This window comes from Protopterus annectens, chromosome 8.part0 (assembly GCF_019279795.1).
Source record: "Protopterus annectens isolate FY-2018-M chromosome 8.part0, PAN1.0, whole genome shotgun sequence".
NCBI classification, from domain to species: domain Eukaryota; kingdom Metazoa; phylum Chordata; order Ceratodontiformes; family Protopteridae; genus Protopterus; species Protopterus annectens.
The window spans coordinates 1,448,204,408-1,448,220,148 of NC_056741.1; the positions used below are offsets into that span (position 1 = coordinate 1,448,204,408).

Genomic DNA, 15,741 nt, shown 5'->3' on the forward strand with positions numbered 1-15,741 from the left:
CCCTTAAGGTATACAAAATTTCTCCAAAAGAAAAATCCTCAAGAGGAGAAGCAGAAGGGATGGAATCTTCAGCATCAGTGTCCTCATAAGTGGGAATAGATAATTCCTAATTAGAAGAGGAATCAGACGAAATAGAAACCTGATCTGAAGACTCCGTCAGTGCCTTGCCTAGGCCTCTTAGCAGGAGGGGAATGGATACCCCTGATCAAGGTAATTAAATCCTCAGCCATTTTGATCATTTTTATTTTTTAGGCATTGGGGCCTGTACACATGGCCCATGCATCAGTTTTTTAGACACAGAAGTAGTTTTTGGCCTTAAGTTTGAAGATGGCATCAGTTTAATATACAAATCTTTATGCCTGAAAACACCCTCAGAAGTCAGTGCCTGCTCAGCGGCTCCGGACCCATCCAAGCTAGAGACATCCACGGGTTCAATACTTAAAGTATCTCGCGGCATACCGGACTCCGAATGGGTCTCAGTAGAGGCCTGCAAATCAAAAGTAGTGGCTATCAGGGGCTGCGAATGTGCCTCACTGAGTACCGGCGACTGGCTTAGTAGAAGCTTCTTCGTCAGTTTTGGACCTCGACGATCTGTCTCTGTCTTTTTCTTTGCGCATTTTAGTATTCCGGTAGTTGGATTGCTAACCAACGACATTTCTGGATAGTTAAATCTCGAGCCAAAATATTTAGAAGCAAAAATATACCGACGTTTAATAGTGCATTGATTAAATTTAGCACAAAACTGACAGCAAGGAACATTACAATTATTAACTTTTACTGACATCGGAAAGGAGCAAGAAAAAGTTTCCCCAACAGGGCACTTAGCTTTTAGTTGAAGACTTCGGTTCTGAAACTCGCAAACAAAAATTTCAGGAGTTGGCCGACCGGCACTTGCGAACTGCTTCTGCTTCGGGCACCGCGCAGCAAGAAAGACTGGTGTAATGGCGTCAGCTGCATGTTTTATACCCGACGACCTGACGTCATGGAAGAAGGGACAGCAACCGACGCAGGACCCCAAGACTTTGTTAATCAGGCCGACTGAGGGCAATCTGTCAGCAGATTACCCAAATGTAATGACTGCAACAGTGAAACACGAAGAACATCCAGCAGTCTGCACAAGAAATTATGAAAAATTTACTAAGACGGAAAAAACAGTAACTGTTCAGATTTTTAATTCACAGCAACGAGCACAAAATGCAAAACATTATGCAAGCAGTGTCAACCTTGTTTACCATGGCTTGCAAATTACTGTTACGAAGAAATTTTCAAAACCCAGTAGCACCAATTGAATAATGTAGTCAATCCTATTTCACCCCACAACATCTGACACCCTAGAAATTCAGGTGAGGCAAATAACAGTCCAAGTATCGTTTCTTCTGACTGTTGGTGTCAAATGGTCAACCCAACTTTTGATAATGAAGAAACTAACAAAAGCACATGTCACTACCAGTCCATGATTTTTGCGAAAATAGGAGTTGATTTACAATGATGCCTTACCTGCCTGGTTTGTGAATAAATTTGTAAAGCCTGGCTTTAACCTCATCATATGTCAGGAATGCCATATAGCCAGGATGAGTAACTGCAAGACTGTTCCAGTTTCGTAACAGTGATGACCAAGGCTATGGAAATGAAAATGAAAAAGTCCTGAAGTTAGAATATGCAATAATACAAACTAAAAATCTTAAAAAAAACACTAGCACTATATAAATTCAAATACAGCTAACAGTCCAAAAATATAAAGAAGCACGGTCACATTACTTCCATATACTGGACTACAACATTTCTGCACCCACTAATCATGCTGGCACTGGGAAAGCAAAATTTAACCAACAAATAAGTTAAATTAAATAACCCCTCCCCCCAAAAAAAATACTGCTATAAAAAGATGTGGATGTTTCATGGCCTCAATTTCACAATAGGCAATTCAGCTAGTTTCAAGTACAATACCACATCACTGCCCAAGATCAACCTCAAACTGCCTAGAATTTTGCAGAATGCCCAGATTTTTGCCTCGTATTTTTGTGTTTTTCTGTTCCTCAAAATTTGTGATTCTCTGGCAAATCACTGAAGATTGAGTTTGACTTCATATTCTTCAGAACATGCATTCTAATACAAAAAGCTGTTAGTCTTATCAACCTAAGTTCATAAGAACAATATTCAAAAATATGTCCTTAATTTCCTGATTTTTGGATCTTCCCCTCCAATTACTTTTGGTTTTGTACAGACGTCTTGCATTAAGAGAGTGGGAGGAATGGCCCTGGAAAGGAACAGTCCTCTATCAAATTAAGGGCATCAGCAGTGACTTAAATACATTCTAAGTGCAAGTTCACAACTTCATTTATTAGTACTGCCCATCAACACAGGGCGGGAGACTCCACCTAAATGGCAGCAACCTGGGTTAAAAGCAGCATCTCCAGCAGTGGAGGACATGGTGGGGAGGGGGCTACTGGGAAGTTTGAGTAGTACAATGCGAAGGGAGAACTGCAAGAAAAAGGAAAATATGTTTAATGAATATTCTATTTGGAAGTTGGCCTTATTTCAAGACTGATTCCTGATAGTTTTACTCTGCTTTTGATGAATTATTTCTTGCAAACATGAAAAGTGCCAATATGGCCAGAGTAGAAAAAAGAAGTTATGTCTTACCATACCATTTCAGAGATTAGGTCTCTTTGGAGGAGAGTGAAGTGTGCCAGATAGTTCAGCAACTGAATGGCAAAGGTTACTGAAGCATAGATTCGCTTCCCTAGTCTGTCCATGGCCCGAGATTCCCTGTTCAGAGGATGGACAGTGGAACTATCTTCTGCCAGTTCCCTCTTGGTGGCTGCCGCCACGACCATGGAATCAACAGTCAACTGCTTGGACCAGTTGGACTGGTCTTCAGGGGTGGATAGAATTTTGTCCGGCCTCCGGGGGACAGATTCTACGTTGTCCAGGGCCTTCCAGGCATGCTGCACGATCAGCTTAATAAGCTCATCTGCAGGTGGGGTCACCCAGGAAGTAGATGGCCAGGCACGGAAGGCCTGCAAGAACACCTATTCCTCAGAAGAAGGGTTAGAGGACTTCCAGTCTCCCCGCTGGTTGAGGATTTCAAGAATGTCTCCAAATGAGTCGTCTGGGGGAGACCGTGGGGGACCCTTCCCCCTCATCGCAATCTGTGTCCTCAGTGATAGATTCCTCAGGGGAATCAAGGTGCTTCCTCTTACACCGTTTCTTCCGGGGTGGCTCTCCAGTGGGATCTTCTGAGGAGGACTCCAGAGAAAGGATTCCCTTCAAAGGGAGGTCTTGCAGCTCCCGTGCCCGGGATCCTGAAGTAGGGGGCTGGGACAGCTGCATGCTAGAGGGGGATTCTGGTGCCGATGTAATTAATGCTGACTGCGAGCCTGCAGAGGCAAGAACCCACTCCATCACCTGGAAAGCAGGCCCGCCCAGAGGAGGAATGGGAGCCCAAAACCTAGGACAACCTCGGAACTGGGGTCACACCCCGCCCTGAGGAGCCCACCTCCAGGTGAGGAGCTCCAAGAGGACTTGAAGCCATCGGAACTGTAGACGTACGTGGCACCAGCGAAAAAATAGGCGCTGGGCTAGGTACCAAGGTGCCGCCAGTCCAAACACTGCTGCCAGTGTGCATCGGTTCCAATGCAGCAAGGGTGGTTGGTGCAGACAGGGAAAACACCACAGTCGGGGCCAAGACAGTATGCACCGGGGTGGACTTCGGTACCGAGATCTTCGTGGCCTGGGTAGAAGCCGGAAGAGGATAAACAGGAGAATATGCTGTGAAGGATTCCGAACCAAAGGGGACGGAAGGTCTAGCTGGAGTGGGCAATCCCCTAGCTGCCAGAAGCTGGCCTACAACCCTCACTACATCTAGTTCAGAAAGACTCCTGGTGGATCTAAAGGAGGCTGCTGAAGGAGAATCAGGTCTTTCAAAAAAGGGACTAAACCGGTGCCCCAAAAAAGGGTCGTACATTGGAGAGTATCTGGTTCTTGGAGGATACTCGACTTTGGGAACCAAGGTCATAGTCTGTGGAGCTGAAGAAGCTATCGGCGCCGGGGATGGTGCCGAAGCAGGTATGGCCGTGAAAGCCAGTGTCAGAACAAAGGTCGGCAATGAAGCTGATGATGCCGAGGCTGGAAGCGAAACAGGAGTCAACATCAGGGATGGCACTGAGGGAGAAGACACAGGGCCTGGTGCTGAAGAGGTCTGCGCCGAGGGTGCCGGAGAAGCAGGGAGATGACTTAGTTCCATAACTGATTGAGATGCAGGAACACAGTGGTTCCGTTTTTCCTTGTGTTTCTTGGTCTTAGGAGGAGGTGAAACCTCCGACCCAGATAGAGCCTCCAAAAAAGGCATTTTGCTTAAACCTTTCAGAATTAGCTTGATTTTGTGTTCTGCTAGAGTGTGATTGCTAAAACTAGAACAAATACCACAATCATTATATGGTCCATGCCCAAACAGTAAACGCATCGAGCGTGTCCGTCCGAGTTGTGTATCTTACGCCTACACTTGTCACACTGTTTAAACCCCAACTTAACTTTGTCTGACATAGTACAAGCAACAAAGGGCTATTCTAAAGGAAACAACTATAACAAGGAAAAGAAAAGGAGAGAATACCAACGATGGTATTTAAAAATACTGGTAAAGGAAGGCCTACCAAAGGCAGGAGAGAGGGACAGTACCAACAATGTTTGATATTTAACTACCAAAGGTAAAGGGTAGGAAATAGAAGCAGGTTATAGGCGATAATAAGAAAAGGCTAAACTGACTAAAAACAAAGTTTGAAGAGAAACTACACAAAAAAATCACAAATTTCCACTTAGCTTTGAAAGAGATGTCTAGGCACATCTGACGAGGAACGTGGCAAACGAGATCTGAAGAGACTATGAGAGGGGTATTATGGGTAGGGTCTTAGCTGAGAGTTTTTGGCTGGCGCGAGCTTGGAAATGGCCGTGTCGGTTCCGAGGACAGAACTCAAGTCCTAACAGTAAGGAATGAAAGATTTACATCATCAGATGTTCTATTATGGAATTTGGAACTTGTGCCTAATACAAGAAGTTGCAGATAAGAGTCAGGAGATCCTTACCTAGGAAAATAATGCAAAGGCATTATTTTTTTAACTGATCAATTTCTGAAGTTTAATAGTTACAATATAGTTGCTATCAATTGAAAATATAAAAGAATAAAGCTTTTTGTACTTGGGAAGACCTTGATTGCCTTGTCTTCTCATGTATGTGATCTATCTGCAATACACAAGACTATTCTTCTCTACTGAACTCTATTGTTTGAAATTCTTTGGGTACTTTAATAGTTTTATGCCGTCAAATCTCAGATCTTTCGAACCACATATGTATTGCTGCAGAACCTGCCACTGGGCCCACTTGTGACAGATTTTCAGTTTGGCAAATTTCTGTAGTATCAATACATAGTTTTGTTTCTTTCACCTTCAACAGAGTTTGAAGTCTCTGCAGGTAAGCTTTACTAACCATCTCTACATATTAGATACAATTATAGCAGAGTGGGGAAACTGGATGACAGTAGCAATCCTTTAAACAAGATAAGTTTTTGACAAGTAACAAGGACAGAGCATCCCTGTCATATAGACAAAGTATCCTTGATATGTATGAGCATGGGTTTTAATCAGAGAGAAAATAATTCAGGAACATTCAGGATTCCTTACTAACATGACTGTGGTTATAATCACAGTTGCATACAGGTACACTTAGGTATGGAAGTGGGTAATATTGTATTTGCAGAATACAATGGGCGCCAGTACAGGTGTACTAAAAGCCAGTGTTTGTGTTTCATAAATATGGTCAAGACAGCTGTAGTTACTTGGTAAAATAGTCAGACAGGAACGTTTAATAAGAAAATTCTATAAAATCCTACAAAGAAATTTAAAACAGCTGCCTCTTGGTCAACTTTTAATGACTGGCATGAAGAATCTAAAATAAGGAAAAGAAAAAAAAAAGTCATATACTCACCATAACGTTCCATCTAGGTTATCCGTTTTCATTCTTCCTCATCAGTTAGGTTTGGATCCGACCCAAGGATCCGACTCTGCCATTATTTTAGCTCGTGGCCACCAAAAAACTCTCAAGCTCCTCCCTTACCCATAATGCACCAATCTCTAACATACCTTTGTTTGCTGGTTGACAAAGTAAGAACCATCAATAGAACATTCCTAACAAAAGAAGCCATTACCTGGAACTGAATATAAAGGACAGTGGTGTCCTTATAAGCTCTCTTTCACAATTGATTTCTGTAAGAACAAGTTTGGGAGTTGGTAGGCGGAGAGCTGAAGAATGAAAATGGACAACACAGATGGAACGTTAAGGTGAATACATAACTTCCTTATCTGATGTCAATTTTCATTCATTCCTCAACAATTGGGACAAAATCCCCTGCTACCTAAAATCCTGGGTGAACCAAGGAAGGAAATCCCCTGCTACCTAAAATCCTGGGTGAACCAAGGAAGGATATCCCTGACCACAGCTGAGCCAAAGGCTTCTGAGAACATATCCAATTTGTAATGAGTAATAAAAGTATGAGGATTGGCTGATGTTGCAGCCACACATGTTGCCCATGGATGCCCTAGATAGAAACGCTGAAGAAGCTGTCATGGACCTAGTTGAATGGGCTCTTAACGGTTTTGGTTAGGACAGACGCAAAGTGTTGTAGACAAATGATATACAAATCACATAGTCATCTGGCTAAAGTTACCTTTGCAACTGATTTACCCAATTCAGAATTTGCAAAGAAAAAAATAATCGATCAGTCTTTCTAAACTCTTTTGCTTCAAGTAAAAATGTAATAGTCTGAACATCCAATAAGTCCAACATACATTCACATTTGTTTGTAAATTTTGGAAAGAAAACTGACAGATTAATGGGCTGGTTGAGGTTGGATTCTGACACCACCTTAGGAAGGAAAGAAGGACTGGTTCGTAATTGTACTCTATCCCTATGAAAAATCAAATAGGGAGGTTTAGAAGACAATGCTTGAAGCACTGAAATTCTTCTAGCAGAGGTGATAGCCACTGGAAGAATAATCTTCCAGGTCAAAAACTTAAGATCAAATTTCACTGCTGACTCCAACAGGGAATGAATCAAGGCCTGCAGTAGCAAATTTAAGTCCCTTGGGGGAGTTGAATCTTTATAAGGAGATATTAAAAGAAGGGTACCTCTTAAGAACGTCTTACATAGTTTAAATGAAACCAGGGTGGAGTTCTCCAATCCAATGTGAAAATTAGAGATGACTACTAATTGAACTCTTAATTGTCGAAGACCTAGCTCCTTCTTTGAAACTTGTTGCCAAAAACTCAAGGGCACTTTGTACAGGGCCTGAAAAGGGGGTCAATACGTTTCTGAAATATCCAAAACATAAACCTCTTCCATTTACTTCTGTAAAGTTTTCTTGTAGAAGCTTATGAGAAGATAACAAGTATATGATGGACAGACAGAGAATGAGAGCATGGGCTGTCTGGCTATTAAAGAAAGTGGAGAAACCATGCTGTCAGCTTTAGGTTTGAGTTATCCAGATGAATCATGCATGTTGGGTGAGACAGGTTTGGAATCTGATCAAGAATCTAAGGTGGGTAAATTACATGAGGCCAAAGAAAGGGGAACCATATCTGTTGAGGCCAGTAAGATGCAACGAGGATGACTTTCCTCTTCAGATGGAAAGCTTTCTCCAGAAATTTGGAGATCAAGGGAGTTGCAGGATATGCACACAGGAGACTGGGCGACAATCGTGTAAGTAAGCCGTACCTCGGTGATTCCCCCTGTGAGGGGATTACGGCAAAGAAGTTGCTACACTTATTTAGGGAGATGCAAAGAGATTGCAGCAAAGCCGGCCCTACTGGCAAAAAATCATTTCTAACTTCATGTTGAGAGACCACTCGTGAGGTAGTAGAATGGACCTGCTCAATTTGTCTGCAATCAAGTTGGACTTCCCTTGAATATGCACTGCTATCAGAAACCGGTTGAATGATATCATCCACTGCCACACTCAGAGGACTTCTCGACACAAGGGGTAAGACCTGGCTCCTCTGTTTGTTGATGTACCAAGCTACTGACATTGTTTGTCTGAATCACAAATGTCCTGAAAGGGAGAGAGCCTTGGAAGACCTACAATGGTAAGAGCACTGCTTTCATTTCCAGGATATTGATATGTGTATTGGCCTCTTTGGGGGACCAAGTGCCTTGGACCATTTTATTCACAAGTGCCCCCCCCCCCAATTTGGGATGCATCCATGGTCACTATGGCCTTGGGATGAGTAAGAATGAAAGGACGGCCTTGTAGAACCTTATCTGATGTTATCCACCATCAAAGGTATCTCTTGCACGCCTGAGTAATCCTTACTTGGACTGACGTATATTGGCAAAGAATAGACCATTGTGTCATTAACATCCATTGAAGAATTTTCACATAAACCCTTGCTAAAGAAACTGGGACTAGCCATTGACATTGATCCCAGGGCCTGCAGAATCAATCAGGCTGAGATTGCAGTACTGTAAATTATTTTTCCGACTTGGAATCTGATTGATTGTACTCTTGAGAGGGGAAGAGAAGCTGTCACTGATACTGCATTGAAAACTGATCCTATGAATTCCAATATTTGAAATGGTTCTAACAAACTTCTTGTAATTTATAGTGATCCTCAGATGGGGGCGGCAAGTCTGGAGTCCCTGAACTCATGCTCTTAGTAGACGCCTGGTTGGGGCAGTAAAGAGCCAGTCATCCAGGTATGGAGGCACTCTGAATCCCTGCATTCTGAAGTGAGCTGCTACCACTGCCATGCATTTGGTGAATACCCTGGGGGCTGTGGTGAGGCCAAAGGAGAGTGCTCTAAACTAGAAATGACTGGCTCCCAAGCTGGAGGAAGAGTAGATATCTTCTGGATTGTCTGTTCACTTTTATTTGATAGTACGTATCCTGAAGGTCTATCGAGTACATTCAATCGTCCTTGCATAAGAAGGATAGAATGTACTGAACCGTGACCATCAGAAACTTTGTATGTTGAACTCGCTTGTTGAAATTGAGATCCAAAATTGGTCTCTAGTCCCGTTTTCTTTAGCACTAAATAGAATCTTGAGTAAGTTGCAGATTCTATCTGGTCTGGTGGGACCTTTTGTATGACTTTTTTTCTAGAAGCTTTTCCATTTCTAGCACTGCTGCTTTCCTCTGACTGGGTTGAACATTGGGAAAATTGTATAAAAATGGAGGAGAAAGGGGAAAAGGAATTATATAACCTCTGGAAATCATCCTATGCACCCATGTATCTTTTGTGATGTCTAGCTAGACTCTCTGGTGCAGGGACAATTGACCCCCGATTGCCAACAGAGGGGGACAATCAGGCCTCCTTTCAAGGATGCTGATAGGGTCTGTCAGAAACGGAATCTCTGGGCCCTTAGTTCTGTGGGTCTCCTCTGCTGCGTGGGTGGCCTCTTCCATTTGAGTTCCCCCCTCTGCCCCTGGGGGAACCATCTCCACGTGGATCTTGGAAAGGGCCCAGGGACTTTCTAAACCACATCTTTCCACTGCCTCGTTGATTCCTAGTGAAGGTTCTTTGAGGGGGTCAAAAAATGTATGCCTACTGTAGAGAGGGTACTTCCACTTCACTCACACCTGCAGAGTATGCCCTTCATTTTAGGGCCAAACAACGAAATGCCATCAAATGGCGCACTGATGAACAAGAACTTGAAGGGTTCCGCAAGTGTATCAAGGCATACCTCCTAATGGAAATGCCTGAACCTACCGCCCTTGAAATACTTCAGCTGCATTAGAGAGAAGCCTCATGGACAAATTAAAAATGGACTGTAGGGTCACCAACTGTTAGGCCACAGAAGCCAGAGTACCAGCAGTAGTCATCCCAGAAAGGGATTTTTACAGCTCCTTAATCAAACCTCTTTGCAGACTTGTACAGTGTGCCAGGTAGTTCAGCAACCTAAGGGCAAATGTCACCGAAGCATACACACGCTTTCCAAATTTGTCCAAAGCCCTAGATTCTGTTAGGGAAATGGACAGAAGAGCTCTACTCAGCAAGTTCCTTCTTAGTGGTCTGTGTCAAGACCATAGCACCTACAGGCACTCTCTTGCTCTAAAACTCCCTTCCTACAGGTGGTGTCAGAATCCAATCGGGTCTTTCGGGGGATTGGATCAACTGCGTTTATTTCCTTCCACGCCTACCTACAGACCAAGTCAACGAGCTCAGAGGGTAGAGTTACCCAGAAGGTAAATGCACCTGACCCAAAGGCCTCCAGCAATACCAGTTTCTATGAAGAAGGGTTATTGACTGACCAACTACCTCTCTAAGGATCTCAAGGATGGCTCTGAATGAGACGTCTTCAGGTGGTGATCTATGGGACCCTTCCCCTTCATCAAAATCAGTGTATTCAGTGACTGACTCCCCTCTTCTTGCACTTCTTTCTAGGGACTTCTTCGATGGGGTGCAAGGTGAAGTGTCAGAAGAAACAAGTACCCTGCTGGATAACCTAAAGACTTTGGGCTGGCTGTCCCTGTCACGTAGAATGGTGGGGCTCAAGGTGCACAGACACGTGGGATCCAGAAGAAAGATTCGAGGGGGTAGGACCTGTCTGTCCTGCAGAAGCAGAGAACACTTTCTTCATCACCTCAAAGGCAGAATACTCTGGGAAGAAAGAAGCCACACTTCCACTTTATTGGCTCCCGTCCCAAAGATATTCAACCAGAGGTAACGGTCAGAGCCGAACTGTCCAATGCCAAGGCGCTGAGGTGAAGAGACTACTCTGAAAACTTCAGAGTTCACTAATGCATTGGATCCAACAGGGACACTTTGGCTTGAAGATTCATCCGGCTCTGAAACTCAAAGCCAGTTCACTCAGAGATAGCTTTGGAGTCTAAGATACCAACATCTTCGGATCTGATCCAGATGGACCCAGAAGGCTCGGATTCAAAGGCTCTGAAATGACATGTTAGATTGGAGAAGGAGCTAACATTGATAGACTAGTACAAACACAGGATTCCTGACCCAAAGGGGTAGAAGCTGGAAGAACTCCCATCTGTATCTGCACCAACAGAAGTGTCCTCATTATTTTGACTACATCAGCCTCGGTCAGACTTCTGGAAGAACAAGAAGAAGCCACCTATGCAGACCTAGAGTGCCAGCATGATTCCAGGTAAGGAGAAGTTACTCTAGAGGGCACTGGGTCAAAAGACGGGGAATACCTTGTCCTACGCAAAGGCCTTGGTTCCGAAGAGCTAGGATCTCAAGAAGTCTTTGTTGACTCAGATGTCGGCTGAGCAGGAGCAGTCTTTGGATCCAACCTATGCTTTTTTTTTTTTTTGTGGTTCCATGGTAGAATCTGACGAGGGAGTAGAGGACCCCAAAGGCCTTGAAGACTTGGATGAAAGCTCCTTTTTCTTGGATTTGGGGAAATGAACCTCAGAAATAGCTTCTGAAAAAGATGAGAGTAGTAATCCTTTCAGGATTAATTAATTCTTTCTATCCACCACTGCTAGTGGATTAAAGGCTTTGCAGACAGAGCAGTCTACCTGAACATGGTCTGGGCCCAAACAGTATATGCACAATATGTGAGCATCTGATACAGGCAACTTGTGTCCACATTTCTGGCACTTCTTAAAGCCAAAAGAGCTTTTTTCAGACATTCTGAAATTACTTAAGAAAAGTAAGAGTAGAAGAAAGTTTTATTTTTTTTTCATAAACTATTAAGGGTAGAAATATAAAAAAAATTATCAACAATGGTAATTAAAACTGCTAAGAAAAATGTAAAAGCAAGAAAAAAAAATCATCAACTATGGTGAAAGAGACTACACTAAGAATGTGTAAACACTGAAGATTTATAAACAGAAAACTTAAATATTGTAGGGAAAAAATAAACTTTATTCTTAAAAGCCTGAGAGTTCAAGGCAACCACGTCCAAACGTGAAAGCGGCAAACGAGATCTGAGGTAGGTTAGGGATTGGTGCATTAAGAGAAGCTAGAGAGTTTCTTAGTGGCCATGAGCCAAAATAATGGCAGAGTAAGATCCAAGGATCGGATCCAAACCCAACTATTGAGGAATGAATGAAAATTGACATCAGATTCTGTAGTTAGAAGGTAACAGAACAGTAAATCGATTGCAAAAATGAGTAGAAGAAAAATCCCATAGCGGACGTTTACAGCCCTTACAACTGTTAGAGAAATTAACCGCATTTGTCTGATAACAGTTGGCCTTTGATTCCTTCTGCCCCCTCCAGCATACGATCAACTTGTTTCTTATTAAGCTGACAGCCCTCCTTCTCTGAAAGGGCAGGTGGAATTACAAATTACCAGCCCAGCACTTCTACCCATCCCTTTGGATCAGTCTAAAAACAAGGTTTAAACAAACACCTGCCATGCCCCCTTCAGATTAAAAGTTAGAGAATAGCCAACAAAAGTAAACAAGTTGCATCAAAAACAGACAAGTAGCTAATACAAAATATGTAAGCAAATTAAAAGACTCAGCATTAAAAGTGCTCCACTGAGAAACTCTGAAAGAATCAGATAGTTACACAGTTTTTGATAATTACTGAAGGAGAAAAATATCAATGTAATCCCCCCTTCCTAAAGAAAGTACAAAGGAAGTGTCTTCCACAGAAACCGAAGTCCCTATTACCCAAATGCACTGATTTACAAAAGCGCATAATCTTGCAGCCAACTTGGGATGGCAATGCTGAACCTACCGTAATGGTAGTACACCCATGGAATGCAGTAGATTTCAAAACCATTGCAGATCTTCTCCCTCCAATTTGAACACATCCAGCCAAATATGTCAAAATATTAGCAGGATATGTACAGCTACAAAATCTTACAATCGAAGACTTAAGAATGGTTTTGAAAGCCTCAACACCCCCTAGCATTTTTAAGTAAATACAGAAAAAGTCTGTCATAGGTTATAACGTTCCAAAACATATAGATGACCAGCTTCTTATTAGATCATAGGAGGTTACTAAGCTAATGGCCCCCCTGGCCCTTACAAGCCTAGCCAACTTCAACCAGTGTTCCCAAGGCTGTCTGGTTCAAGCAGACACTAAAATTAGCACCTATTGCCCCTGTCCAAGACAAGTGGAGCCCCCAGGCTGAATTTTTGGTTACCCATCCAATCATTCAAATTACGCTTAAACAGGGCCAAACAGGGGCTTTGTTTACATGAATAGGAAGCTAGTTCCACAGGTGGGGCCACCTCTGAGACAAATCTGTCTTTCCAGCAAGTTCTGTTGATGCCACATACCAGATTAAGGTCCTTTTGAGTAAGTGATTCATGTACCATCTGATTTGAGAAATGCAGCATTTCCATTAATTCTGGGAAAGAGATGGGTCTATATGCAAGGCTCAGGTTACCTCTGAGCAGTTTGTACGACAGTAAAGTGACAATGGCTTCAGTCTTTCCTCACAAGACAGATCTTGAAGACCCTGAATTTTCTTTGTAAGGAACCTTTGTGGTCTCTCCAAATGTTGCAGGTATTTGGAAAGGAACATACCAAAGGAAGCATTGAACTCATTATTGGCCTGATGAGGGAAGAGTACAGGGGGCTTATAACCTCTTTCTGGAGGCAATGCCCTTACTCAAGAAATGAGCAATCTAAAATGCCCTTCTTACCACTATGGAGACATGGTGATAGAAGTTAAGGTTGCTGTTGACCTGTGTGCCCAGACCTCTCACCACTGTGTGCTTAGGGTTTTGCTATTGATGTGGTAGTTTGCAGGAACATCACCCTTGCCGAAGGGGTTGTTGATGCATTTTTTTGCATTAAGTTTAAGACCAGGACTTTGTCACTAGTCATTAGTCTGCACAATTGACATCGTTAGGGGTTTCAATGATCACTCTCAGTTTGCAGTCATCAGCAAACTTTGTCAGCCACAGTCCTTTGCTTTAACCTGTACTTCGGAGAAGTAGATTACGATTAGTACGGGTCCCAGAACCAACCGCTGTGGAACATCACTGGTTACAGGTCTGCTGGAGGAGGTGGAGTCCCCTATTTTGACCGTATGAGTTGTTCCAGTGAGCCAGTTTGCAACCCACCTGACAATATATGGTTTGATACCCAGCTGGGTGAGTGCATCAATGATACCTGAGTGGGGACTGTGTCAAAGGCCTTAGTTAAGTCTAGGTAGGCTGTATGCACAGATATGCCCTCATCTTGGGCTTTGGTGACAGTCTCAAAGAAGTCCACTAAGTTTAACAGGCATGACCTCCCCTTGACAAAGCCAAACTGGGTGGGGTTGAGCGTTTGAAGATTTCATACATCTTTAATACGGTCCATGATTATTCATTCCATGGCCTTGCAGATAAGGCTAGTCAGGCTAATGGGTCTATAGTTCCCAGGGTCCATGGATGCACCCCCTTTCTGCAAAGGGATGACGGTAGCTGTTTTCCATTCCACTGGGATGAAGCCATTGCTTAGGCTGTGATTGAAAAGTGTTCCCAATGGTGATGCTAATTCCCATTTTAACCCATGTAGAAAACAGTCCAGGATGTTGTTTGGTCCCATACAGGCTGTTTTTGGCCTTGGAGGGGACGTTTAAGACCTGCTCCTCGGCAGTACTAGGTGGGGGGCAGGTGTTAGGGATGCTTTGGGGCATATGTGGTGGGATGGGGGAGTGAAGTTGCCACTGAACCTGTCAGCCAGGAGGTTTGCTATATCCACAGGTTCTGTACATGTAGCATCATTAGAGTTCAGTGCAAATCTTTGATGTTACGGATGTAACTAAAGAACGTATTTTGGTTATCCTTAGTTAGGGAAGATAATCTGGATTGCAGGTTAGCTTTGGAAGACTTCACTAGGAGTCTTATTTGCTTTCTTAAGTTAAGGAGTGAGTGTTCCCAAGTTTTGAGACTGTTCCTTCCTACTGTTAGAGACAGCATTATAGCCTCTTAATGGCAGCTGTCCATCAGACAGGTTTGTTTTTCCTTGAAGATCTTGCTTTGGTTCCATCAGGTATGGCAGAGTCAATAGAATTGTACAGGTTCTTGTATAAAGCATTGGTGTAGAACTCCACATAGGTGTCTGTTCCATCAGTGGGGGGAGGGAAGTTATTTATGCTGTCACGTAAGAGGTTGTAATTGGCTTTGGAGATTTTTTTTAGTGTAGCTGTTGCTATGGGCGTCTTGTGTTACTTTTAGTGAGACTGATTTGTGGTCAAATCTTACCAGGGATGGCCACACACTGGGAGTGGTGCAGGGGTCCCCCACATTGCTGAGCACCAGAGCCAAGCTGTTTGAGCCCCTTGTGGATGTATCAAACAGCTGATCCAGGGCACTGGAGTTAAGGAAGTCCAGGAACCTTTCGGCAAGTGAGTTAGAACGTATATAATTTACTGACTCAATGGATGGGCAATTAAAATCACCCAAAACCACGGTGTCTTGTTGCATCCTGATCAACTCACATAGATCCAAGTTGGCTGAGTGGATGTCCTGATTTATGGAGGAGTCCTATAGCTGGCAATGACCTGAACAGGGGTCTTGCCTACAGTCAACTGCACCTGAAGTAATTCAAGGGAATAGTGCTGTTTAACTAATCCAGACGTGTATTTACCTTTAATGAATATTGATACACCACCTCCTTTAGTTCTCATGCCTTCAGTTTGTGGTGTAAATGTATGAAAGGAAATGTAACCTGGTATAGCTGGGGGTGCTCTCTGCAGCCTTAAATCAGGTCTCAGTGACTGCACAAATGTCAGCATCTTCCAAGGTGAGGACGGCTTCCAGTGAGTGCATTTTCTG

General features: G+C 43.3%; 1 protein-coding gene across 1 annotated transcript in view; it reads right to left on the reverse strand.

The window, feature by feature from the left end:
- CBL (Cbl proto-oncogene) overlaps positions 1-15,741 on the reverse strand; it is a 1,233,699-nt gene that overhangs the window by 662,033 nt on the left and 555,925 nt on the right. The window contains exon 5 of the mRNA XM_044081051.1: positions 1,498-1,619. Coding sequence (XP_043936986.1) covers positions 1,498-1,619 — 122 coding nt within the window. The remainder of the gene's footprint in view (positions 1-1,497; positions 1,620-15,741) is intronic.